Raw genomic sequence first — 27808 nt, 5'->3', positions numbered from 1 at the left:
TAATATTTGGTTTTTATTCCTATAAATACTCTTAGTGTGTTTCTCGTAATAAAACTTGAATTTAGGTTTATTATTTAGTTATTTTATAAATTAGTATATTATTCCCAAAATATTTCATTAAAAAATGGTGCAATTACTTAACTGCATTAAGATATACGATGAACAACGCTAAAAGGACACATGTAAGTGCTGCATTAATATTCGGTTTTTGGTTTTCTTTGCTGAGTTTGACATTTAGCCCGATCAAAAGTTTGCCTATTCAAGAGAACCGTTAAAATAAAGTGTTCACTAGACGTTTGTATACATTAAAAAATATTAAATGTAAGATCGTTTGGTTTTTTTTTTAAAGCACAAAGGAAAAAATGTAAGCCTTGAAAAAGATAAATGTGAAACATACAAAAAAAAAATGCTGATATTTTAGACATGAAGCCAAACACTGTCGGTGATATTGTTCGGTGGTACAAAAGAGACGGAAGGATCGAACCAAAGAAGCAGATGGGTCAACAAAAAAAGTTAACGGAATAAGAACGGCTTATAGTAAGAAAAATTAAAGCAAATCCTCGTTTAAGTGCACCATAAATTGTTCAAAAAGTGTTAATGGAATGCAAAAACAAGGTATCTGCATCAACGGTACCATAAAGAGCATGGTGGCGGGCTGAGAAAATGGGCATTTTAAGGAATTTCAAATTTTGTAAGAGAATGGCTTCTGTATAAGTGTCTAACTAACTGACTGCGAAAGCCCTGTATCGTTAATAAGTGCACTCAAGACACGGCTTCAAGAAGAATGGAACAAAATAGGAATTGAATACGTGCAAAAAATTATAAAAACATGCCCAAACGACTCAGAGAAAACCGCTTGTATCAAAAAAAATCTAAAATCTAGGTTATAGTTTGCCAAAGCTCACCTAGACAAACCAATTAGTTTTTGGAAAAACGTGTTCTGGAGCGATGAATCCAAATTCTGCCGGTTCGGATCGGATGGGAAAAAATATGTATGGCGCAAAAAAAACAGGGAATATGATCCAAGGTACAACATTAACACGGTGAAACACCATGCGGGTAACTTTATGGTTTGGGCCCCAAAATATACCAGATCGTGTACAGAGATATCCTGTTGGATCATATGATACCCTACGCAGAAGAAAATTTGCCGTTATTATTATGGCTTGGTATGCAATTCCAAAGTCGCGATGTGAGGCATTGGTTGAAAGTTTGCCAAGAAGAATTGCTTCTATTCTGCCAAATACTAAGAAAAACTTAGAATTGAAAACAGTAAGTCAAATTTAATAAAGAAACTGTTGAATGTGCTAAATTCGTGTCCAGGTGATAAATTGATGTTTCTACATTCCATACTTTTTTCTTCTTACAGATGTTAAACATATTTGATGAAGTACTATGAAAACATAGTGCTATGTATATGTAATGTTAATAAAATATAACTAATTTCATAACGAGAAAAAGAATTGAAAATTAAATGTAACAAGTGTGCTAAATAACTCCTTTCTGGGCTCACAAATTTTTTGATCTTGTTTTATTATCCATTTTTTGAAAAGTTCAGAGGTCATCTAAGAGTTCTGATTATTAAAATAATCAACTGCAAAAGACTGGATTGCTTTAATACAATGAGGCTTTGCTCTTTATCAATCACTTCGAGCTTCAATTTTGTGACCCTTTCTTTTTTTCCTCCGTGACACTTTTCGTATTTTTTGAGAAAGACCGCAGTGTATCCGTTCAGTAAATTTGAAATCATATTTTTTTCCAATTTTGACACTTCATCAATTACGTGAACCCATTACCTTTACAAATTAACAAAGTTCCAAGAGAATTTCTTATTAACTTTTATGAGACAATACATGTTTAGAAAAGAAAAACAATCCTTAAAAGTAATTTCATAATTTTATTTTATTTAAGACGAACAAAATAATAAAATGTTATAAAATTTATAAAAATCTGTGTGAACCGTTGAAAAAAACTGCTCACCTAATGCTTTGCCTAAAAACACTTTGTTTGGCTTTGCTAGCAAGGCCCGTAGACTTCTTAGCTTGGTGTGGATCTGCTGCAAAGCAGTTCCATAATCTAAGTGTTTCATCGGCTCCAGCACTTATAACAGTACTACCATCTGGTGACATTGCAAGCTGTAGGACTCTAGAAGTGTGTCCAGTCAACTCAGCCTGCTTCTGCATTGATGGGTACTTCCAAATGCTCAGTTGATTTTTGGCAAATCCATGGGCTGATATTAGTTCTTTGTACGTCTTTGACCATAAAAGTGCGCAGACTTGAGATTTAGAGTCAACTGAGTTAATTAGTGAGCCATTGTTAACATTCCAGAATTTGATGCATCTATCGGCAGTTCCTCCACCTGTTGCTAGTACATTGGGCAACCAAGGACACCAGGCCAGTGCTCTAACAGCAGCTTGATGCTGATTTAGTACATGTATTGGTTCGGTACCCGTTGAACTCGACGCGGAAGCTGCTGGCCAAACATTAACTAAATTATCGTTGCCCCCACTTGCTAGATATTTGAAATCTGTTGACCATTTAAGGCCACAGACTTCCTGCGTATGACCAAGAAGTGTTGTAACCTTGTGGTCTCTTTGACGAACATCATGATGAATTATCGATCCATCCCTGCTACCTGAAGACACAAGGAAGGAATTCCATGCCAATGATCCAACTCGAGCCGTCTGTCCATCCATAACACGCAATCGCTTTGATTTGGCGCAATCCCAAAGCTCCACAGCTCCACTACTTATGCCGATTGCTAAAATATGACCCTCCTGGATCCATGCCAACGAGCAAGCGCTATCACCTTCTTCGAATTCAACTAATTGTTCTATGCTTCCAGTGCTTGCGTTCCAAAGGTAAACAGCATTCCCTAATGCAACACAAACCACATTATCAACACTCCAGTCCAGTAAGTTAAGATCTGAAATAATAAAAATGGCGACAAAAATTAAACTTGGTTTAAATTAAACAAAAATATAAACTAATATATAACAGAGTGAAATAATTTCTTAAAACATAAATAAGTTCATACACAATAAAACTTTATTCATGTTCTTAAAAAACAACAAAGACGTGAACATATTGCATTGGTTTAACTCAACTCATTTTTACTGTTAAAAAAGTATGTATGGCGAAGCATGTACCTTGAAAATTGTGTAACGGATATTTTCATTAGTTGTTCTCTACAGGCAGGCTTCACTCTCAGGGAAACTTATATTGTGTCCTCTTTGACTCCACATACATAAAATTGAGTTCTTCCCGCCAATTTATCGTAAGCGACAAAATAAATTTTATCGTAAACGACAAATCAGAAGCTTACTGCTAGTCCTTGAAATAACTTGTACACGTAGTCAATATTGGAAATTATTAATTATGCTTAAGTTAAGACATGACAATAGCCTTCAAGGTTCTATGTGTTACTAGCAAATTTTAATAATTAAATTATCTTTTTTTATTGAATAAGTTGGCGGGAAGGGCTCAGAATGTTCACTAAAATCTATCAGACATAGCTTTAAATTGTATTTAACTAATTTTTGTGTTTCTAATAAATTTGTGACTAGCCGTGCCATAAATTCTGTTACAAAGCTTCAAGGCCTTGGTGCGCAAAACATTAATTTAATTTGATATAAAATAGTTACCTTATTTTTTAAAATATTTACATTAATGCAATTTCGCTTCTATTACCATAGAGTGAGACGCTAAATAAAATAGAATGGCAATAATTGTAATAACATTGTAGGTAAGTAATAAGTTCTGGCGAATTTTTTTGTTTAAAAAACCACTGCGCAATAATGTGGTTGTCCGTGCGCTGTCCACATTTGAATGCTTATGAAAGCAATACGAAGACGAATATCACTAAAATCCCTTCGAAAGAAAAAGATTATGTCCAGACAATTGGCTAATACCCGTGGCATGATGGTTAGTGCGTTGGACTGTCATGCAAGGGGTCTTGGGGTCAATCCCTGCCTATGCCACCTTAATTTGCTTTCTCAAATTAGCCGTTCGGATTCGGCCTAAAATTGTAGGTCCCTTCCATTCCTGACAAAAGTACTCGCACACAGGAATGGTTGAGAGTTGTAAGTCACTAGACCCTGGTTCCCAACGGACTGTTGCGCCACCCAATTTAATTTTTTAAATTTAAATTGGCTGGTTAAGGAGCATCTACAAATAAAGGGCTTTTGACGCTCTACAGATCGTTTGCTAATACCTCGTGTCTAAAGTAGTTTTTTTCCCCGAAAGTGGGTAGGCCATGAATACGCAAAGGAATTTCTGCCAAATAGCTTGACCTCTTTTGTGCTGGAACGCATCCTAGATACCCACATATCCATTAGAAGAATCTCAGCACGCATATCTCAAAGGCAGGTCAACTGAGATGGCGCTGCTTTAGGTAGTCCGTACCATTGAGAAGACAATTCATTATAAAGAACTTACTCTTGCTACCTTTCTAGACGTAGAAGGTGCTTTCAATAACGTCCTTAGTTAATCGATTCATGAATCAATTACACGCTTCGAAGTCATTTGTGTAGACTTCCTATGAGGCAGTGTCCCGTTATTACTCCAATTGTAGAGCTTATACTTTGTCTGCTCAGTGATATCAAGCCCTTTGACTGTTTTAAGTCAATACTTGGCCATATTTGCTTGGTTGCTAGGCAGGTGGTACTTTGTGACCATCTAGCATTTGTTGTTTCTAGAGCATATTGCTTGAGAAGATATTTGCATGTAGCAAGTGGTGTTCCTATGTTATGTTTTTGTCTAACATTAGGCAGAAGTGTTCCGTTTTTGGCGAGCTCATCGGCTTTACAATTTCCCGGAATGTCTCTGTGGCCCGGCACCCAAATGAGGTGAATGTTAAACTGTTCCGTCATCTCATTCAGAGATGATCGACAATCGTGGACTGTTTGTGGAGACACACAGGCTGTCTGAGAAGATTCGTATATCCTTACAAGATATAACGTTTTCTTTGAGCCAGGATAGTGCTTCTTTAATCGCCATTACTTCTACCTGGAATACACCACATTGATTGGGAAGTCTATAGGATAGACTGTGATTCAGTTGTTCTGAAAAGATACTACTTCCAACTCCGTGATCGGTCTTTGAACCGTCAGTATAGAAGTGTACCGCATCGTCTTCCAGGGGTCTTTCTTCTTCCCAGGAGGACCTTGAAGGGATGGACACATGGAAGCTTTTACCGAATACCATTTTTGGGGTGGAATAGTCTAAGCGATCTGGGATAGATCTGAAATTGTCTAGAATAGTAGTATGTCCAGTATTGTTACTGGTCCATTGAGAGGTGGCAGCCACCTTTTTGGAGAAGATGTCAAGTGGTGTAAGCACTTCCAGTGCTGCGGTTGGTGTTAAGCTAGGTGCTCCTGTGATGCACATACCTGCTGACCGCTGGAAAACCACGGGGATGGTTCTGAAGAAAGTTAGTAGCTGTGCTACGAGCAGTGGACTAGGTGTTTATCAGAGCAAAACGGGACTGATGCTCTTTACGACCAAAACTGAAATACCTGCCTTCACCCAACCCCGACAGAAAGTCAAAACATGTCTATCGTCCAGCGCGAAATATCTAGGATCCCAAATTTAACTGAAAAGTAAACATTAAAGAAAGGGTTAAGAGTACCTTTTACGTATAGAAAAACTTTTCGTAAAGTGGGGTTTTCAATCGGAGATGATTTTGTGGACGTATACAGCCGTTGTAAGTCTTATTTTGTCTTATGAATCGATTGTGTGGTGGCATGCGCTCAATTAAAAATACAATATAGAGAAACTAAGGAAGGTTGAAAGAAAAGCTAGTGTCGGCACTGCAGGGGCCCTTCGATCCGGCAAAACAGATGCTTTAAATGTTATTCTGCACCTCAAAGCAGTAGACCTACACATTAAATATTAAGTATCGTGCAGCGCGCTAAGGTTTACAGAATCAAACTGTTGGTTTTTTAGACCCTATGGGCATGGCAACACTTACGAACTGGTTCCAGCGGATGCTTTTGGGACGGACATCCTTCCTTCCAGAAAGGATTGGGAGGATGGCATGGTTACGAAAGACTTCGATACCACTATCTTTACTAACGGGTCAAAGATAGAGTGTGGAGTTTGGTCGGGAATCTTCTCTGAGTCCTAAATGTCTCTTAGTCTCTTCGGCTATCTGATTATGCCAGCTTATTTCAAGGGGATTCACTAGGAATCGAAGAAGCATGCAAAATACTCAAATCAACCAAAAAAATGCACTGACAGCCAGGTGGCTATTATAGCTATCACTTCGGCCACAACATCCTCTATACTGATCGAAGAATGTCGGGATGAACTATTCAGCCTCAACATCAACCTCCGTGTCACTTTTATTTGTATTCCAGGTTATAGTAGCATTAATGGAAATGAACTAGCTGACGAGTTGGCCCGACAAGGATCGGCCCTTCATATCGCACTCAATTTTTCAGACAGAATCCAACCGAAGGTGAAATAGTCTAACGGACGGAAGATATTGGCTTCCTATAACAAAAACCGTTCTATCGAACTTTTATGCAAACCCAGGCATGATATAGCCAGGGTCACTGCAATATGTAGGGGACATTGGCCAATACGAGAGCATGCAAGAAAGCTGGGTATCCCTACTCTTAGCCGTAGCTGCAGAATACAACATGAAAGGAAAACTATGAATCGCTTTCTCTGTAAATGTCCTGCCCTGACCGGTCATAGAATGTTAACTTTCCGAAATGAAAATCCATGCCTGATTTCTTTTCTCAATGCGACAAAATGGCTCTAACGAACTTTGTAAATATAAATATTTGTATATCCATTTCTATGCATACATGAGTCAAACGAGTTTATGATACCAAAACGGCTAATTGAGTCGCGCAGCAAGAGCTGGTTGTGAGTGCCTACCTTAATAGCGTATAAAAAGTTATTATGGAAAGTGTCAAAGGGCTTTAACGAGTCATGAAATAATACACGATACGATACATTTTATACGACATCATCATATCAAACTAAACCTATTGACTGTTAAGGATCAAACGTAAACATCACTAGCTTTTGTAATGGTTTGATTGAAATTCTCACTGCAAAGTGTCATATCCCTCCAATTTTTTTAACAAATGTTAAAATTGTTAAGTTTTGCCATAGAGCTGTGGTAGAGGATTTAAAAAATACCCTTTTTTCAATGAACATGGATAGATTCTTCTACTGGTTTTTGGGCTAAGGAAAGTATAATATACAGACATGGACATTAAAATAGACACAGATACAGTTGCTAAGAGTGAAACCAAATTAAAACAACAACATGCATTACAAGTAGTTTTAACCGGTATGAAAAAAAAAGTTACGACTTTCTTATGCAAAATAACATGGGTTTTATTTTTTTTTCAGCGCAGTAGAGGAAGACCGTGGATCAGGTGGCTCGCAAAAGTGGAAGGTGACCTCACCCTACTTGGAGCCCTAGTTCACACAGGACTGTAGCTTTTTTTTGCTTGTTGATTGTTTGGAGACGAACCGTTTCTTAGGTAAGACTATGTTTTTGGTGGACATTAAAATAGAAATAAACTGGAACACAGACCTTAATATTTAACTAGTATCAAACTTACTATTTTTAATATATTTTTATTTACTTTTATAAAACAATAAGTTCCCTTTAGGAAGTAAATTCAAATTATTTAAATAATACAATTACAAAATACAATTAATTTTAAGGGAAATATCGGTCGCACTATGCAATCTTTCCTAGAAGAGAAAGCTGTCATTTTAGTTCTACGAAGTGAGGGAATATCTTTAAGGAAAATAGCCAGAATAATGCTCAAATCTATCAAGTTGATTGCAAAAGCAATTTGATCCGCTGTGAGCCAGAAAACGGTCAAGAATGGTGGCGGCTGTATCATACTTTGGAGTTAATTTTGTTGGTATGGAATTGGACCAATATCAACACATTTGATTGAGGGTAAAATGGATCAAAATAAGGTGAATATCATGAAGGATTCGATGCTGCCTTATGCGGACGAGAACTTGCCTCTCAAATGTGTTCTACAGCAGGACAACGACCCTTAGCACACATCCAAATCTGCTCAAAAGTATTTTAAGGACCAAAAAATCATTTTTTTGGAGTGGCCATCATAATTGCCTGACTTAAATCCCATAAAACATTTTTGGGGAGATTTAAAATGCACGGTTGGGAAACATTTAACAACAAATTAAACCGAACCATGGGGGATGGTTCAACAGGTGTGGTATAATATTTCAATTGGCAGATGCTGCCGATTGTTTGACTCAATTTCGAACAGATGTCATACTGTAATTAAAGCTTAGTGTCAGGCTACCAGATATTGAAATAATTTTTAAATCAATTTAATTTAATTTTTTAAATCTTTGTATCTATTTTAATGTCCACGAAATTTGTTCCTTTTTTTACATTTATAAATTTAATATATTTTGTCATAATTTTACTACAAATAATGGGTAATTTTAGTTTGAAAGAATCTATCCTGAAAATGGTTTTCAATAGACATTCGATCAACCATTTCCAAGTTTCGAATGTTCGATTAGCCCTAAAGGAAAGCTCAGATATAACTGCGTGTGTTCGCCAACACATACAAACATAAGTATTTACAACACATATGATGTGTGTTGTAAATACTTATGTTTTAAATCTGTCAAATATGAGTCAAGTCAAACAACATTTCAAAATGCAATTCCACCGTACAGTCTGATTTTTTTCTAACTAAAGTCCATCTGTATAATTTAATCCGTACTTTATTTGCTTCAGAATTAAAATGAAATTGATGTAGTAGATAACGTCACGTTCTTTAAAATATTTCCTTAGTCAAATAAGTATTTTTGTTTTTTGTTTTACAATTGGGAGTAATCAATCAAGAACATTGGATTATTGAATAGTGAAAATTTTTGTTTCGATTCAGATTACGAAATGCTTTTTAGTTCATTGATTGTTTTCTACCAATCAACAAAAAAAAAACTGCTTGTTAAGTCTTAATTACGCTTAAAAAAGTATGTGGTATATATAGGTACATGCGAACCGAACATTGTGTATATAACTCTGGAAATTTGTTAAGGTACATTGAAAATAAGAAGGTACCAGTGGTTAGTGGTTTTAAACTAAATTTTTATTTAGAACGTTTAAATCTATGTCTTTACGTACTCCACCAAGTACCTTCTCAATACCAATCTAAATTTTTAAAATTGACATAGCAAAAACTCCGTATTCCTTGCACAACTCGGCAGCGAAGGATATTAGAAGCTGAACATGTGAAAATGTACTTACAATAGTCATTGATTATATCAGGAGCATCAAGAATGCGATCGGAAGTTGATGGAATGTATCGGCTACCACTTTTCGTGGAAATTGGCGTTTTAATCGAATAAACAACTTTATTTGGATTCTGGTGCGATTCGGGCGCAGGTGGTGCTTTATTTTGATACGAAAGAATCCTTGTTCCATTCGTATCACCAACTTGCATCGATTCTGAAATCAACTTTTTGTGATCGCTTTTCGATGGAGTCATTTTGTTGTTTTTCTCATTTTCTTCATCAGAAGTCTTTTCTTGCTCTTGTTTTATCTAAATTTTGAATAAAAATGAAATCAGAAAGTAGAAACAACCTTAATACAAAATTCAAACAAACGACTTATAAAAGAGCTACCTACCAAGTAGTGTCCGAGTCCAAAATTTGTAGTGCTTCTGTTCGGTATGAAACGATCGCCACCTCCAGATGGTGTTTTCGATCCTTTGTTTGGAGTTTTGCTTGGTGTTTTTTTACCTAAAATATTTAGTTTTTTTCAATTTTATCTAATTATTGGTTGTTTTAAATATTTAACTACCTTTCCCGTCTGCAGCGGCAGAACTTTTGCCAGGAGTCTTCATTGTTGGAGCCATAGAAAAACTAGCATTATATGACTTGGTAAGTACTGATCGGGATGTATTCATGCTGGTGCTTAGGTTGCTCGAGGAGCATTCCATTTTCTTTTGCCATCTTGGTGCTGGACCACGCGTTAGTTCTCCATCCATCGACAGGACACTGTTTATTTCGTTTAAATAATTGAATTGCGCCATTTTAAAAGGTTTTATTTAAACAAAACCAATAAATATAATTGAAAAATATAACATATAACAAAACGATGTATAAAATTAAAATGCAATAATAATGAGAAGTAAAATGTTTAAGTTTTTAAAATTAAAATAAAAAAGGTTTTTTGGGAAATGTCGACAAAACGGACTCGACGACGGTGCATTGAGCGAAAATTTTCAATTTTCAAATTCAAAGCGGTTCGGAAAATTTTGCAGATTAGCCAACATAAGAAAAAAAAAGTGCAATCATGAAAACGTTCAGCGCGTATTGTTGGTGTCTACGATTTATGGTTAGGTTTACAAGTATAGAATCGAGAGTTTTAGTTGAATTTGGGTTTTTGAACCAGGTTTTTCGTCTTTAGAGCATCTTGCACATGAGCTACGAACTGCGATGTGGATGTTCGCATATTTTGACTTTTCTTTCACATTGGGTTTATTTCTATTCGCAGACAGTGACGAATTGAATTACCCTTTTCTGTATATTTTTGTCAACTATTATCTTTCACACAAAAACAAAACAAGAGTGGTAAAATTTTGAGTATTTGTTGCGCGCGAACAATTTATTCGTTGAAGTGTGGATGGTATGTGGAACCAGAATAGAGTTTGACAGTTCGTAGCAACCGCAGTGCAATTCGTTACTACTCAATTGTTTTTACAAAATTGTCTTGTTTTAGAGAACAAAATGCAAATTTTATTATCCTAACATAAGTGCCAATTAATTTCTTATAATTTAAATGTGTTTTTGTTTGAAATTGATTTTTTGAAATGAGTAAAATCACGTTTGTTCGTCCATTCGTTGTTCGCTCTCATGTGCAAGTGCCTTAAGTGATTTCACATTGTCAAATAAGTTTTGCAAAAAATATGGTTTTATAAATACTTTCTTCCAAATTTTCAAAAAAACTGTAAAGAACTATTACGCATTTTAATTTGTTGGGACCTTTTCGAAATATCAATTAAATGTTAAAGCGAAAAATAGATTGACACATCAATTTTGGACAGCCAGTTCACAGTTTTTAAAGCTACGAGTTTTAAATTGCTTTGTAAACATTATTGTTTGATTCACATGTATGTATCAGCATTTCATTGCAACTCATGAAATTACGTGCGTTTTGTTCGCATTTCATATAGGTATAGTAAAGTGAGAAATTCCCAACAAAACGATCCGCAGTGGCCAGATTTTTGTATTTAAAAATTGTTACAACTGAAAGAAGATCTGTCAAAATAATAATAAAAAAAAACACAAACAAGAAGAAAGTTTTGTGAAAATCAAAAGTCAAAAAATTAACTTAAGAAGAAAAACTAACTAAAACTAATAAAATGGATAATTTTCAAGAAGAAATGGTAAGAAAACATCTGGAAATCTATATTCTATTAAAAAATTAATTTAACAATTGAAGCTTTTACGTGAATTGATCGAGTCCAGTGCCAGCGGGAATGAGTTCATACCAGGAATGTTTTTTGAAGAGCATACTAGTCTCGAAGACTCAACAGAAGACAATAAACATGCCACTGTAGATTCCTTTATAATGACTATTGAATCTTTCAGTGAAGAAGATTTCAAATCTCACTTCAGATTGCGGCGTTCAACAATAGAGCGTCTGATAAGTAAGCTTAGCTATTCTTGTTATCCACAATATTGTACTATGTGTTTTATATTTCATGTTTAATAAAGTTCCCCTGAGGAAGGCAGCAACCCCCGCCGAAACGTCGGGAAAAGTTAATGTAACAACCTTGTTTCATTGCCACGATCAAAGTGACCAAAACAGCCGAAGGAAAACCTAAAATCCTATACACATAAGCTATTCTATATTCCATTGAGATTTAACTAAATCATTATTTTTTTTTCCAGCATCTTATGCTCAGCATTATTTGTCACTTCATGCAGTTACCAGAGGAGGACGCATTAAAATGGTGCATCAGCAACTCCGTAACCTTTCGACAATTAGCAAACCTTTTCGGTGTAACAAAGTCTTCCTCATTGGTTGTAGTTAATCGAGTTTGCAAGTGGCTGGTATCCAAAGGACAGGACTACATAAAATGGCCTCAAGGAAGTGCTGTTACCGTAAACTGCCGAAAATTTGAAGAAAAAAAGAATACCTAGTGTTTTGGGTGCAATAGACTGCACCCACATAACAATCGCAGCTCCAAAGATCGACAAAGTGTGCTACTACAACCGCAAGCACAAGTTTACAATTATCCTGCAAGCTGTCGTCGATGCTGATAAAAAATTCATTGACATCAGTTGTGGTGAGCCAGGATCTCTACACGAAAGTAGAGTTCTCAGGTGTTCTGAGTTATTCAAAAAGGCTTTGAGCCACATCAACCAACTATTTCCGGCAAATACTTTTATTTTGGGTGATTCAGCGTATGCCGCTACAAACTGGATAGTGCCACCATATATAAAGACAATGGCAGATTAAGTGAACAGCAAAGAACGTTTAATTATGTTCATTCTGCAACCAGAATTGTTGTAGAACATGCTTTCGGCTTGTTGAAAGGAAGGTTTAGACTGAACAACGAGATATTCGTTCGGTCACAAATCTTTGTCAGTGCATGCATTCGCACAATTTATGTATCACGATGGGCGAAACATACCACGACGAAGGAATTTACCAAGAAGAAGAAACCGACACAATAGATGCAGCTGAATCAACCTCGAACCCAACAACAAATCGTCGTCAAATATTGTTCGAATACTTACGTGAACATAACATCACGCCCACGTTTTTCTTTTTTGGCTGTCCGAAAATATTTTCTCATATTTTTACTATTTAACAGCTTTTGTAAGTGTTTTTTTTTTAATTTATTTCATTACACATTCTTGAAGACTTTGCGGTAACACTGTACTGTCAAAAAGTTATAATATTTTGTAAGTGTTTTTTTTTTTAAATTTTTTTTTTATTACATATATTTTTCAATTCATATAACATTTTATAGGACGTAAAAAAGAGTTACCTTTGGCGTATACTATTTCACTTAAGAATATTGAATTATATCTCCCTTGCTGTACTTTGCAGATACATGTAAACATGTTAGACCTTAGCCTTAAATTCGATGTCTCTGCACAAATGTACCCATGTTTTGAGGCAATATTTTTTTAAAGTTTATCAACACTCAAATCAAAATGGAACAACCATTGAGATCCTAGGTATGGACTGCTAGACCCCCTTAAAAATTGCCAATTCTTTAGCTATTTTTACCCTATTATAGGTTTGGCAGACAAAATTATAAACAAAAAATTAAAAATCAAGTTTAATATTTTCTCTATATTTCCACTGAATCCACAGAAGCGCTAGCAGCAGTAACCCTGAGGCTCTACAAGTGTAAAATCCAATCTAACTTCTCTTCCGCAAGCTCATCCGCAATCCAGTTTTTTTTTTGAATGGGCATATTATGTCTGCCATGAGCTACCTCAAAAGTCATATTTGAAACAACGGTTAATCTGTTGTTTACTTTTTTGTTGATTTAAAGAGGATAAAAGAAAACACAGGTTTTGGGTGAATACATTTCTCGAAGTAAGGTAACTTCATGATTTGGAGGCGCAACTACTCAAGGACTTACTGTGGGAGGTGGTGCAGACTATAAGAATTTTCGTAGGATGTCGTTCGACAGCTAACTGAAACAGGTAAGTAATATGTGGTAAACAATAACAATATAAGATATTAAATATATTTCACTTTTCTTTAATTAATTTTATTTACTAAATGTACAAAATATATCAAAAAACTGCCGAAAATGGACGCTTAACATTACTTACAACACAAACATCAAATTTGATGACATGATCTTGATCCGCTCGAAAAATCCAAATTGCGATGACCGGATCATGGACTTGATGTTGGATTGTTGGTCTCTATTGGATTATTTTATGACAGGCCGATAGCCCTGTCATCGGAAATGTTCAATTTAGACCCCAAGTTAGGTTTGGCAGACAAAATTATAAAGAAAATAAACGAAACATTAAAAATCAAGTTTAAAAGTTTCTTTATATTTCCACTGAACCTACAGAAGCGCTAGTAGCCTTAAGGAATAGATGACACCAACTCCAAGTTGGCTGCTTTCAGTCCATAACTAGTAGGTTAATTGAAACATTCATCTTTTCGTTCCGTCTATTTATTTGATTTTTATATTGGAAGAACATCTTATGTAATTAGTTAGTAAGTTAGCTGAAAAATGAAAAGGAATTTCTCAACTATCTTGCTTATTCGTTTGTATGTTGTCAAAAGCTCTGTTGCCGTTCTAATCTGTTGCACATGACTTTTGAAGTCGAATTTTTTGTTGCTGTTGAAGGTACAAATTCCCTTAATATGTATTTTTTGAAGCTACGAAAAACCCAAGTCTCAAAAACTACCCCTGAAGTATTAAGCTGAACATACACCACCCAGCAAATGGGCTTTGAGCATTTTCATAGATAAAAATCTTAAAATTACGAAACAGAAGCAGATGGTAATCCCATATAATAAAGTTGGCAACAGACCCAGAAATATAAAAAGAGGTGAAGAGACTTGTTCAAAATTGATAATTCAGGCAAAATTAGAAGTTGTTGTGGACACCTGTTGAACCATCTTCTGAACCGATCGAAGCAGCACCTAAATGTAAGAAATTAAATATTTCGAAACAAATAAGATGCGAAGGAAAGCAGCAAACAAAAAATTAGAAAATATTGTTTTCTTTTTACTTATGATATGTCTCCATATAAGTTTAAAGTTGGGAGAAACCTTATGATAACTATGTAACTCGGACGTGATGTAAACGGATCTTACCAGATTCTACGTTCTAACTTCAAAGGAGAACATAATGGCTGAATCACAAACACGCTTCAGCTTCGGCTTCGTCTGCGTTACGGTGGGCCTGCTTCGGGGTTGCTTTGAATGACATTTCTGTTATTACATCCCTCCAAAGAGAAAATATTTTTTTTGTTGACATTTTTTTACTGCAGTTGAGCTGTCAGAGAAAGCAATTGTTCAGCAAATTTGAACTAGATATTTCCGATTGTCAAATGAAACGTGAGGTCGAAGGTTAATTGTGATAGAATGCATTGAATTCCTATGGTTGAATTCGTAAACGTCAGGCGAAGCCGAGGCTGAAGCGTGTATGTGTTTCAGCCATAAATTTCAATTGAGTTCGGCTCACCTATACCTTGATACAAAAAATAAGAGATAAAAGAAAATTAGAAGGAAGTGTGTTTTTGGTCCGGACCGCCGGTACTTTTTTGTTCATCCCGATTTTTCTAACCTCGATCCAGGTATTTTGGCATTCTGCATACAACCAACAAAGGAAATTTTCCGACGTTATAGCTGGGGATGCTCCAGAGTAACGCATAAGGCGTTCGTTCGATTCTGACTGCGCTAACACCGAGAAACCGAAACGCATCCTTAAAGTCCTGAAATAGGACAAAACAAATAAACAAAAAAGAAAAAGTCTATGAGTTATAGTATTTAAGAAGTGAAACATATTAAAGCTAAGAAAAAAGATTAGTAAAAGAAAAGATAGAAAAAAGAAGAATAAGAAAAGATAGAAGTGAAAGATAGAAAAAAAGGAAGAAGAAATTCCAGAAAGGAAGATTGCCAATTATGAAAAAAATAAGCGAAAATTAAATATAAGAAAAATGTCTATAATGACATGTTTTGTGTTTGTGTTAGTGACAGAAATCGAGACGTTAGTTACATTCTGGGTATGCGCCAAAAAGGGTGATGTATACAATTGTGTTGATTGGAAAGTAAAAGTTTCACGTTGTTTTTTTTCGCTATTGTTTCTTTTGAACCATTTTTTTTTGTTTATTGATGTTTTTTTCAAGAAATAAATTTAGATTTCCAAAATTTAACATGTATCTAATAGAAACTTCATCCGCCTTTCATACAAAAAAAAAAGAAAAAGAAGGACTTTTGTTGTTTTGTGTAAACAAAGCATGAACTTTTGAAGACTTGTTTCAGGGGTGCTGAGGGTGGCCAAGTATAACTTCAATGGTTTAATGTGAAACCGACTATCCACTGTCGTACTGGGGGTATCCAAAACTGGCCGCGGATACTTAAAGGTAGGACGGGTAATGGCCTCACTGCACTAACATCCACAGTGCCCTGATGTGCCTATAGTCCGTCCGTTTATGTTTCCTTCCTTTTCCTCATTCCTTGACCTGATCTGTGTTTTTGTCTGCAGGCGAGATTGAGTTTCGAAGGCAAGATCCCCCCCCCCCGTCCGACGAGCTAGTACCTCAAAGCAGGCTGTGTCCCACGGAGCTCGACAATCCCAACTAACCCTGTCCAAATCTTCCTATCTCTTTTTCCTACCTCATCCTTATCCTACCCTTCCACTTCACAAACCTCCTTACCTCCTTTTGCCTCGCAACAAAGTACAAATAAAATTTACCTTTTGACCATTAAAATTTATTTATCTAAATTTCAATGGTCAAAAGTCAAATAGGGAAGCAGTATTTGACAGCATAATTTGATGTGTGTTGTAAATACTTATGTTTTCAATCTGTCAAATATGAGTCAAGTCAAACAACATTTCAAAATGCAATTCCACCTTACAGTCTGATTTTTTTCTAACTAAAGTCCACTATTGTTGTTATGTCAATACCATTTTTTTTCAAATGTCATTCTTACAATTTGTTGGAATTCATTTGAATCATTTAGGAACGAATATTGTTATAAGTTATTGATCTGTATAATTTAATCCCTACTTTATTTGCTTCAGAATTAAAATGAAATCGATGTAGTAGATAACGTCATGTTCTTTAAAATATTTTCTTAGTCAAATAAATAGTTTTGTTTTTTGTTTTACAATTGGGAGTAATCAATCAAGAACATTGGATTATTGTATAGTTTCGATTCAGATTACGAAATGCTTTACGAAATGCTACCAAAGCAACAGAAAAAAACTGCTTGTTTATCACTCAAATTATTCACTTTGACAGTTCAACACTTTTAACATTTAAAATTGTTCAAAAAAGAACAAACCATTGTTCTATTGACACCTCCTGAAAACTAAAGTCAAAATCTTAAGTCCTATTTACATTCAAAAACTATGTGCAAAAAGTGAAAAATACATATGGTGTCTGTCATTGACACCAACTAAACGAAATCGAAATTCACCACAAAAACAAGTGAGTAAAGCAAACACTGATATTTAATTCAACAATTTTATTAAATAGAATAACAATGAGGTTTGGGCTATTGATGGGTTTGGTGATGGCAACATATTCCTCGAGGAGCTTGGCGTATTGTTCAGGAAGTGATCCGTCGATCGTTGAAACATTGTAAGTTGCTGACTCAAGTGTTTCACCTCTGGTTGAGAACGAAGTGAGTGGGTCGATCAGCCGTTGGTTCTTGAGGTTGACGAGCAGGTTGAAGTGGCTCAAGAAGTCGGCCTAATAATTGCAGTTGGTATGTCCGCAATTATGAACGGCCAAGAAAAACTTCTTCTGAGTTTTAGGTCAAGTTTGAGTGTTTTGCAGCCGTAAGTGGTTATAGGGGTTGAATTCGCTGCATAGAGGGTGAGATGTTCTTGTTCCGGTCTATTGTTGAGTAAGTTGGATGGAATAATAGATACCACCGAGCCTGAGTCGATGAGGAATTTTCGTTGGGTTGAGTGGTCGTGGATATGCAGACGGATTTCATGCAAAGGTGAAGTAGCTATGCTGTCACCAACTGCTCCAATTAGTGACAGCATTTCTAGTTTTCCTGCTTGGACGAACTAGGTGTATATTTACATGGCTGAGTACATTGTCGAGCCTCGTGACCCCATCTGTTGTGGTAGTAGCAAATACCATTGCGGTTGGGTGTAGCGGACCTGCCTCTCGAACGACTTCTCTATGCGTACTGACCTTGCTGCGTGTTTTGTCGTTGTGGCAGCGCTCCACTGGACGATGGCTGTTGTTGCCGAAGTTGCATCTCCAGTAGCTGGTTTTGGGTCTGTTGATGCGCCAGGTGTAAACCTTGAAGTTCGTTCTGGAACGATTTGACCGTGATGGTTAGGTCTTGAATTTGTCGTTCCAGTCGAAGGACATCATGTGAACTTGATGTTCGTGTTGTTGGCGAAGGCATGATGTCTCTTGAACTTACAGCCATGATCGAAGCACCACCCAATGCATCCATGATGCAATCAGCAGTCTCCGCTAGGCCTTTAAGGTCACTTAAATTGTCTGAGATGACGAGCAGAGGACGAATTTTTTCCGGCAGCCGTTCTGTCCAAAGCTGATGAAGCACTTCATCACTCACTGCATTTTTTGCCAACTCTCGCATTTCTCTGAGAAACTGAGAAGGTTTTTTGTTGCCGAGGACCTTCTCTCGGAGTAGCTTTTGAATTCGTTTTTGGCGTGATTCAGAGAAACACTCGAGGATTGCAGTTTTAAGTGTCTTGTATTTGTCGTGTGCTGGAGTGTTGTTTACAATATCAATCAGCTGGCTGGCGATATGCAGTGGTAAGGCTTTAAGGAGCTGATTATATTTTTGAGCGTCGCTGCTTATTCTGTTTGCCATGAAGTCAACTTCTGCTATGGCGAACCAGAGGTCTGGGGTCTCTGGCGAAAATTGCGGAAGATGCAGATTGACGGCGTACACATACTCTTGCTGCACGTGGTTGTGGTATTGAGGCATAAACATTGCACCAGGCGGTATTAATGATTTAGGGTCGGAGTTTTGACGAGATCCATTATATGTGGCACCAGACAACGGAGGATGCAAAGGACCACTACCAGAAGATGCGTGGTTGAAGTTATTAAGGAATGGATCGCTGTCTAAGTCAAGTAGGCTTTGATTTAAGTTCTCATCGGCTGGGGTCTTGTCTTCTTCAGCCGTTCCTTCTGACTCCAAATCTTTTGTTGGCGTTCAGGCAATCATTTTAAAATATAGTTAAGATAAAATGACTTACGTGTTCTGTATATATTTTTTTTTATTGTTGTGATTGTTGGTTGATGGTTACTGTTTTATTGATGGTTGGAACTCAGTTGAATCACGTCGGGGTCACCAATGTGGTGTCTGTCATTGACACCAACTAAACGAAATCGAAATGCACCACAAAAACAAGTGAGTAAAGCAAACACTGATATTTAATTCAACAATTTTATTAAATAGAATAACAATAGTAATTAAATGTCTAAGCTAAAACTATATTGAATTTAAATTTAAGTAACTGTGCGGTGGGACATAAAAAGGGACCAGACCGAACTCAGGGAGAATAAAAAGAAGAATGTTTAAAAGAACTCAAATTGTATCTGCTCACTGTTGGCAGCTTGTTTTTCTACACAAAAAATCAAAAATTGTTCTGTTCTGGAATCTTCTATTTTAACTTCTTTATTAACTGGTAGATGTGCCAGCATCGATACAGTGTCGCGTATACACACATTTGGTAGCGACACCTATCTCTAAAAAACTGTACGAAGAATTTATTTCATAATCTGTCAAAAAAACTGTGTTTTCACCAAAAATATTAGATCTGAGAGACAACTATCACTTAATTGTTCACATATGTTGGTGTTTTGAAATAGTTAAAGCCAAGGCTTTTTTAACATTTCACTTTTGTTTTATAAAGATGATTGATAGAAATTCCGGGTGTGTTGTTATAAGACAAAAGATTTGTTCACTTTTCCAATTTTTAGATTTGAATGTAGTTAAGCCACCCTTACGCTTGCTTACATAGGCAATAGAAAATCACTCAAGATTTTGCTAACACAAGTTACTTCAATTGAACATAAAACAAACAATATTACAGGATAATTTTGTGTCGTGTGTGAATTTCTATCATTCTGCATACCGCTAGGTCATTTCGGACCGATGGTTGACCGTCTAGAGCGTTTTTCCATATAAAATGGCGAAAAAAACACTCACAAAAATCACGTGCACCGTTTGCCCCCCTCTCACTACGGAAAGTGGCGTCTAGTCAAGATCTATCATTCTAGATACAGCAAGGACATTTTGGAGCGCTGATTGAGCGTTCAGAGCGTTTTCCCACATAAAATGGCGAACTCAAATACACCCACAAGAACGACGTGTACCGCTTGACTACCGCTCCTTCCTAAACCGCTGAAAACAGAATTTTCACTTGTACTAGTAAAAATGGCACCTAGTCAAGATCTATCATTCTGCATACCGCCAGTTCATTTTGGACCGCTGGTTCACCGTCCAAAACGTTTTTCCATATAAAATGGCGAAAAAAAACCACTCACAAAAATCACGTGCACCGTTTGCCCCCCTCTCATGGTCAGAACGGAAAAAGACTTTGTTATGAAAAAAAACTTGGTTCTTTAACCTCTGGCAAAAAATTATGGAAAAACCATCGTGAAATCGGTATTGGCAAACAATCTAAAAAGCCTGTTGGTGACGTCGATTGTGATGCACTCAACAAAAAGTTTACGTCCACACCCTTAAACGTTGTTCACCAGTTCATTCCCTTACTGAGGAGGAACCAACTGCTATTAACAGCTCTTTGAGTTTTATAAGAATACAAGAGGAAGACATTGTAGAGGCAATAATATCGATTAGATCTAATGCTACTGGCCTGGACCAAATGGACCCTAAGTTCTTGAGACTACTGCTTCCATATATACTGCGCTATATAACGTACATATTGAACAGCATATTAACTACTTCCGAGTTTCCTTTAAAATGGAAGAAGGCTAAGATTATTCCAATACCCAAAAAGCAAATAGGTACTTTTACAGAATCTCGGCCGATTGCTATTCTTCCGTTTCTTTCGAATGTGTTTGAAAAAACTATTCTGGGGCAGATCCAAAAATATCTTACAATCAACAACCTGTAAAGTACCTGTCAGTCTGGTTTTCGACCTAAGCGCAGCTGCAAATCCGCCTTACTTTTTGTAACTGATAATGGCCATTGATCATGTTACATTGCTAACACTGTTAGATTATTCAAACGCTTTTGATACTGTTAACCACTCAATTCTTTGTAGAATGCTGCGAATTAACTTTGGGTTTTCTTTAGAGTCCTGTAAGCTTGTTCTTTCGTATCTCAGCGGAAGTTAACAATGCTTGGTGGCCAATGGATACTCGTCCAAATTTCTCAATGTTTTGAGTGGAGTGCCATGAGTTGCGAAACATTGTTTAATTCATCTTTATGCTGATGATGTGCAGCTCCTGATAAGTTGACCTTTTGGGGCTAAAAATGATGCCGTAGCTTTAATGAATGAGGATCTGCTCCGCATTTCACAGTGGTCAAAAAAGAACTATCTCCGCCTTAACCCTGTTAAATCAACATTCCTCCCCATCTATGGCAAAAACTTTGATTTATCGGGTTAAAACCCGTTGAAACTTGACAATGAAACCATTCAATATGTTAGCACTGCTAGAAACCAAGGAGTAGTATTTAATCGCACTCTCACTTGGGATAACCATCTTAATAGCGACCTTGGTAAAGTTTATGGAAGTCTCCAACTTCTTCAAGTCAACCGAAATTTCATCCCGATCAAAACTTAACTGCTACTTGCTAAGGTCCTTATCAAACCAATTGTACTGTATGGGTGTGAAATCTTTTGCAAACTAGACTGTGTGACTAGCCGCAAATTGAATGTTGCTTATAACATCTAACATTGCCCGCTATATTTATAATATACGTCATTATGATCACATGTCCATTTTTGCGGTACGGATTTGTGGTTGTAGCCTTAACAGCTTAATATACTTTCGCTCTCTGAGTTACCTTAATGAAATCATCCAAACACAACAACCTGATTATCTTACGATAAGCTGAATTTCCCACATTCAACAAGGTCCTTTGCTTTAATATTACCTCGACACAATTTTCTAAATACTAAGCGTCAATTTTGTATTCATATTGTACGCCTTTGGAACTCTCTGCCCATCGCTATGAGAAGAATAAGAAGCTTTTCAACTATTTGGTAAATAATCGATGTTAAACTTTTTTAAACTCATATAAATATGTAAATAGAAGTCTAGGTATATAATTTTTATTAGAATTCTAAAATTAATGTAAAGGCTTGCAACACTTTATAAGACTCATGTAGACGGTTTTTGAAATAAATAAAATACAATTTAAATCAAAGAAGTGTGTGCGCCACCTTAAGTAAATAAGTGTTTAATAGCCCCATTTAACACACTTTGGCGTTTGTGCCAAATAAATTCCAGACACAAGGTTTACTTTACAACTTATAATTTATTTCTCTTAAAATTCTAATACAATGAAATTAGTTTTGGTTAAATCAGCGTTGCACGAGGCAGTCTAGACGAGATCAGAAACAAGAGTAAAGAAGTAGCAGCTGCTTCTAGAACGTTTCTTCGGTTCATTTTTGTATCTTTCTTTTCTACGATCGATGCGCCATCTATCAGAGACTGCAAATTTGCAAAAGGTCGCCACAACACTTTAATTAGTACGCAAAGACCTTAATTTATTCCCATAATTAAATAAATCACGTCAAAATTTAATCATGATAGAAACAATTTTTACAAAATACGCACACGGCCTTAAATAAAATAAAAAAAATCACCATACTTCCCACTAGCCTTTATAAATGAGTTCACGATGAACCAAAGCATCGTCTACATCGTCTTTGAAAATGAACAGGTACACTCGCACCATCAGTTTTCACTTTTTCAGTTTTTACCCTCCTTGAGTGCGCACGTATTGGTGATGCCCATTTTGTTTGCGTTTTTTGCACTTGGAAAGTTTTCTCGTCTGAAAATTTTCAATTTTCCTATAGGAAAATCTTGTTTTGAAAGTTTTTATTATGTTCAATCAAAAATTTACTCTCGGTTCTTGTAAATTACCATAAAAACACAAAACTGATTCAATAGATAATCATGATATTTAGCGAGTGAAAAAGTGATGATATTTTCGATAACGGGTTTCCTACTCCACCATATTCCATCATATTACGACGAAAACGAAAAAGATCAAAGCTGATGACGAAGAGGAAAGAGGTGTACTCCGCCACCATTACCGCGATGTTTTATTTTTCGTTTCGAATTTTTGGAAAAAATTAAACTATTGGTATAGTTTGGTAACAATTTAATAAAGAAAAAGTGATGTTATATAACTGTTTTATGCAATAGAAACTTAAAAAGGAGTATTTTCTTAATAAAATGTGAATAATGACAAAAATAAATAAATTTTCTGATGTTCCCCGTTGGAAATAAAATTGACCTTTGTGAGCATGCGTCATTCGCCGTCGCCGTGCTCTCCACCATCATCATCATCACCATCACCATCGTCGTCGTCGTCGCTGTCGCATTCATAAATGGCGGCGTCCCGTTTGTGAGGGGAGATAATATTAAATATTTTTCTTTATTTACACATTTTATGTTTGAATTTGACTAAAAAGAAAAGCCTAAACGAATTTCCTAAAAAGAAAATGTAAACACAAAGTTTGACTTGAAAAATTGTTAATTTTATAAAAGTGCAAAAAACATACGTTTGTCGTTCAATTAAGGAACAAAAAAATATATTTAGTTAAAAAGAAAAAGAAGAAGAAACAAGACAAATATTTCATACAATTAGATCCAAAAAATGAATTCTGATCATGCATCAGCTCCTGGCGAGTCATCATCTAATCCGAATGACTCGCAACAAAGTCGGCATTCGCCACAGCAAGCTCAGCAACAACAGCAACAACACCACCAACATCAACAACAGCAACAACTTGCACATCAACGACACCCGCAACAATTGAATGAAGTAAGTTACTTACCTACCTATAAACTTTATATGCAACTTAATTGTGAATTAATTTATTTAATATTTATTATCTTTAATCAGAGGTTAATTAAATACCATGTAAAATAGTTCATCCCCTTCGTAAGTTCGTAACATGTAACAATTCCTCTTGCTAACATGAATTTCACAAGGTTCATTTTTATAATCACTTCTGATGCACATTTCAAAATGTTGCCAGCGGAACTTAATGTCGGTTTTCGTTTTCGTTTTTCAACAAAATTAATATCTGAAGGAGGAATCACTCTTTCTTACCTTTTTTTTTCAAACAGATTCAAACGTTTATTCATTCTTCACGTCTTCTTCCTAATTTTTTCAGTAGAAAACATTGGAGTGATTCTTTCTTTGAATAGATTAAATTTCATATTAAGTTAAAAATATTATAATATTTGAATGCATGGCAGTTTTGTCTTCTTTTTAAAAATGTTTTGAAAACATCATACAATTAAAAAATATCAGCTTAAGTCACGACTGGAGCCGCAACAGATTAAAGATATTTATCACCAACGAGCTTTTTGGTCAGAAAACGGTATGCGAGATAATACAAATCAGTCGGAGATATTTTAGAGCAAAAATTGCACCCTATTGACGTATATTTTATTTTTGGTTAGAAATATAAATAATGATATCGACAAATATAAAAGTAATTGAGGATATAAATGACAAGATATATAAATAATTATTATAATTATTTTATTTATTAAGATACAGCCCTAATAAAGTATTAGCACAAAGCCAACGAGTATTTTTTAAGATTCGTTTATAACAATTTATTTAATAAGGTACAGTCGTGGTCATACAATTAAGCCACAAAACGAAGGTAGATACCCTATTCTCTTCAATAAAGCTTTCCTGTATCACTTTGTGTTTGTTTTTTTAACGGTTAACAATTAACATGATCTGAATATAAGATCCGTATGTCACCTAAGGTTGAAAGAAGTTTTGCTTTTAAACAAAGCGCTTGATTTGTTGTTAAGTCGCTGTGCAGGTGGTCACATTATTAAGCCATTACATTTGAAACGTGTACTTTTATAATATTCCATGTAGATATCTTATCAAAATGTATTAAAACTGTATTATTATTAAGGTAATGTATTACTCTACTCCATGTGAAAGAAAAATAATTGTCAAATGCTTCAAAAAGTGCAAAAATGTTATGAAAGTCAGCAAATTACTACGTTTTGAAAGAGGTAAAATTAGAATATTTTAAAAAACAACAAACCTTTGAAAACTACTTCGAAAAAAACCACGAAAAACGACTTGGGCTGAGGACAGAACATAAGTAAGGCTTTCTAAAGTGGACCCATTTTTAAAAGCCGTTCAACTAAGATCCCAAATGGAGTATAACTATGATGTTAAATTATCAGAAAGAACCATTCGAAGGCGACTTCAAGAAAAAAAATTTGAATGGACGTAAGTCCAACCTGTCAAAAAAAATATTGCTCGAAGAATGAGGTTTGCTTAAGAACACCTTTATAAAAGTCCAAATTTTTAGAATATGGTCGTGTAGAGCGACGAATCCAAGTTCAACGTTTTTGGCAGTGACGAAGACAGTATGTGACGCGAACTCCATTGAAAGAATTTGACCCGAAATACACAAAAAAAACTTTTTTTTTTAAATTAATTTTTATTAATTTAATCTTAAACCTATGTTAAAGCTAGACAAAAATTCATAAAACAAGTCTTATTAACCATAACTTCCAACTAACTTACTGGTCCCATACGGACACTCTAAGTTAAACTATAACACTTAATACTAATGCCTTTCGAACCTAAGATCTGTTTTACTTCATTTTTAAATTGTATTTATTAGAAAATTAGAAAAAAAACTAATATCAACACAAAAAAACTTCGCGATGGTTTGGGGATGTTTTACATCATCAGGATTTGGTCCATTGGTGCAATTTCATGGAAATATGACAGGAGAAATGTACAAGGACATTTTGGACAGTCATTTAAATAGGGATTATGTTGACAATTTACCGTTGGTCTGGATATTTCAACAGAACAACGACCCGGGAAGCATTGCTCTCGGGTCGTTAAATCCTGGTTTGAATTAAATTCAACCTAACTCCTGGACACGCCTGCATCTTAATCCCATAGAAAATCTATGGGGTATCATAAAAAAGAAGTTGCGGCTAGAGAAAAGGCTTCTCTTTGGAACATTGTTAAAGAAGAGGGGTCAAAAATAACTCCTGCCTAGGGTTCACAGAAGGTACAAAAGTTGCCCTCAATAGGGTCAGGTACTTATAAACGTACTTCGTTGTAGATGGCTTAATTATATGTGCACTTCGATTAAAACAACATGTTGTAATAAGTTTTTTAACCTTTCGAAGGCAAGGCTTTTTTGCCTTAGTGAATTACATCTGCTGTTGTTCATCGTCCCATCAACTTTTATAAAAAAAAACAGTAATGTAACTGAAAATTAATTATTATAATTTATTAAAGATCGAGTATTTACATTAAAAGAAACTGAGAAAGGTTTTCTTTTGAGGTTTTATAAAACGTAGTGGGGTGATGGGTAACCCCACTTGGCATCGGAAGGTTAAAGATATTCTTTAAAAATAAAATATCATCTGAAATTCTAGGTACTAAATGTATATTTTGCATAGATAAATTAATTTATCATGTGTTAAGTTTATCATTTTCAACGAAATCTTTCGCTATATTTTGATGGCTTAATTGTATGAGCACGACTGTATGTGACAAAAAATGTTTTTAATATAAATAAAAAATAACTATAACATAAAAAACAGTATTGCTGTAAATTACGATATAATAAACAAAATACATTGGGGCATATTCATAGATGTTTGCTAAACTCTTTCTAACTTGTTACTAAGCAAATCCAGAGTTTAGGCTATTTATTAATAAATTTAAACCTAAATTTAGGGCTGAATCTGTAGTCTATCTTTAAAGATAGGAAATGCTGAGTTTAAGTAGTTATTATCACAGTCAATATTTGTTTGTAAATTGAAAAAAAAAAACTTCAAAAGTAAATCATAAAAAATTAATGTAACGTAAACTTACTGTCCAAAAAAATGTCGATTGATACAGCAATTAAAGAATGTTTATGTAGATATCTTAGAGGAGTTTTACCTATGTCGTGATCTCCAAAATATGGCACTAAGGAAAAGAAAAACATAAAAACACGGTTCAATAAATAAAAGATATCGTTTATACATATTATATAGAAACAGTGACATTCAGTATAAGTTTACTGAATATTGGATAACTACGAAGTAAAAGAGGTAACATGTTTCTGGCAATCTCCAGGTTTTAACAGCAGAGCCAGTGGCTCTCATATTGAATCAGATCTTTTTTTTCATCGTAACATCATTTCCCATATCGTCGACAAAGTTGATGTGTTGGCGAATCGCTTCTCTGAATGCGACCAGCTTTTCTGTCGTCCGCGTTTTATATTTTCTTTGCTGTTGATCTAGAATATTATAAAAAGTTGTTAGTTGCCTTTTTGATTTTTTATTAAATAGTTTTGTGTTTTACTTACTTTTGTCGACATTAAATTTAAGAAATGACAGCACAAAATAACAAGTTTGAAAATATAACAATATTTTTTTGTCATTTGAAGTATAATTGTAGTAGAATACCATTTAACTCGGATTTTACCAAAACACATCAGGATAATTGACAATAAGAACTAACAAAAAGCCTTAAACTATGGATCAAGAAATCACGACTTTAGTGATTCTCTATGAACACGCGCCATTTTATTTAATAAATAAATAAATAGGGAGATTTTTGTTGCCTGAACAATTTGGGACAACTCATCAGCATACACTGTTTCTGCATGTTATTTATTGGTTACTGTTAATTTTCAATTGAAACCAAGTTCTGTTAAATTATATATATGGAAATAGTTTATTTGAACTAAACAGTTGAACAATTTGAATAAGAATAAGAATTAGTTTGAGAAAATAATAAATTGAGTAATTAGGAAAGAAATGAAGATATGTTAAAATTAAGTAAAGTGAAAATATTCAAAGTATAAATTGTATTAAGTTGTTATTTCTAACACTCCTCTTCAACTTAATA

General features: G+C 35.2%; 2 protein-coding genes across 6 annotated transcripts in view; one reads left to right on the top strand and one right to left on the bottom strand.

Moving 5' to 3' along the window:
- Positions 1 to 1877: 1877 nt before the first annotated feature.
- LOC129952804 (cell division cycle protein 20 homolog) lies at positions 1878 to 10263 on the bottom strand. The gene is made up of 4 exons (XM_056065637.1): positions 9827 to 10263; positions 9653 to 9765; positions 9272 to 9566; positions 1878 to 2926 (listed from the first exon to the last, which is right to left on the bottom strand). The coding sequence occupies exons 1-4, from the start codon at positions 10056 to 10058 to the stop codon at positions 1977 to 1979; spliced, it is 1590 nt and encodes a 529-aa protein (XP_055921612.1). The 5' UTR covers positions 10059 to 10263; the 3' UTR covers positions 1878 to 1976.
- A 12295-nt stretch (positions 10264 to 22558) lies between these two features.
- Positions 22559 to 27808, top strand: part of LOC129952231 (zinc finger protein 184-like) — a 38386-nt gene continuing 33136 nt past the window's right edge. For 3 of the 5 annotated variants that reach the window (XR_008782284.1, XM_056064722.1, XM_056064719.1), the window contains exon 1: positions 22561 to 23719. Coding sequence is in view for 4 of the 5 variants with exons in the window: in XM_056064722.1 (XP_055920697.1) it covers positions 23552 to 23719 (168 nt within the window). In the remaining variant the exon portion in view is untranslated. Of the gene's footprint in view, positions 23720 to 27808 lie in introns of all 5 variants that reach the window. The other 2 variants (XM_056064720.1, XM_056064721.1) reach the window with 2 other exon arrangements.

Source organism: Eupeodes corollae, chromosome 3 (genome assembly GCF_945859685.1).
Source record: "Eupeodes corollae chromosome 3, idEupCoro1.1, whole genome shotgun sequence".
NCBI classification, from domain to species: domain Eukaryota; kingdom Metazoa; phylum Arthropoda; class Insecta; order Diptera; family Syrphidae; genus Eupeodes; species Eupeodes corollae.
This window is presented reverse-complemented; position numbering and strand designations above follow the sequence as displayed.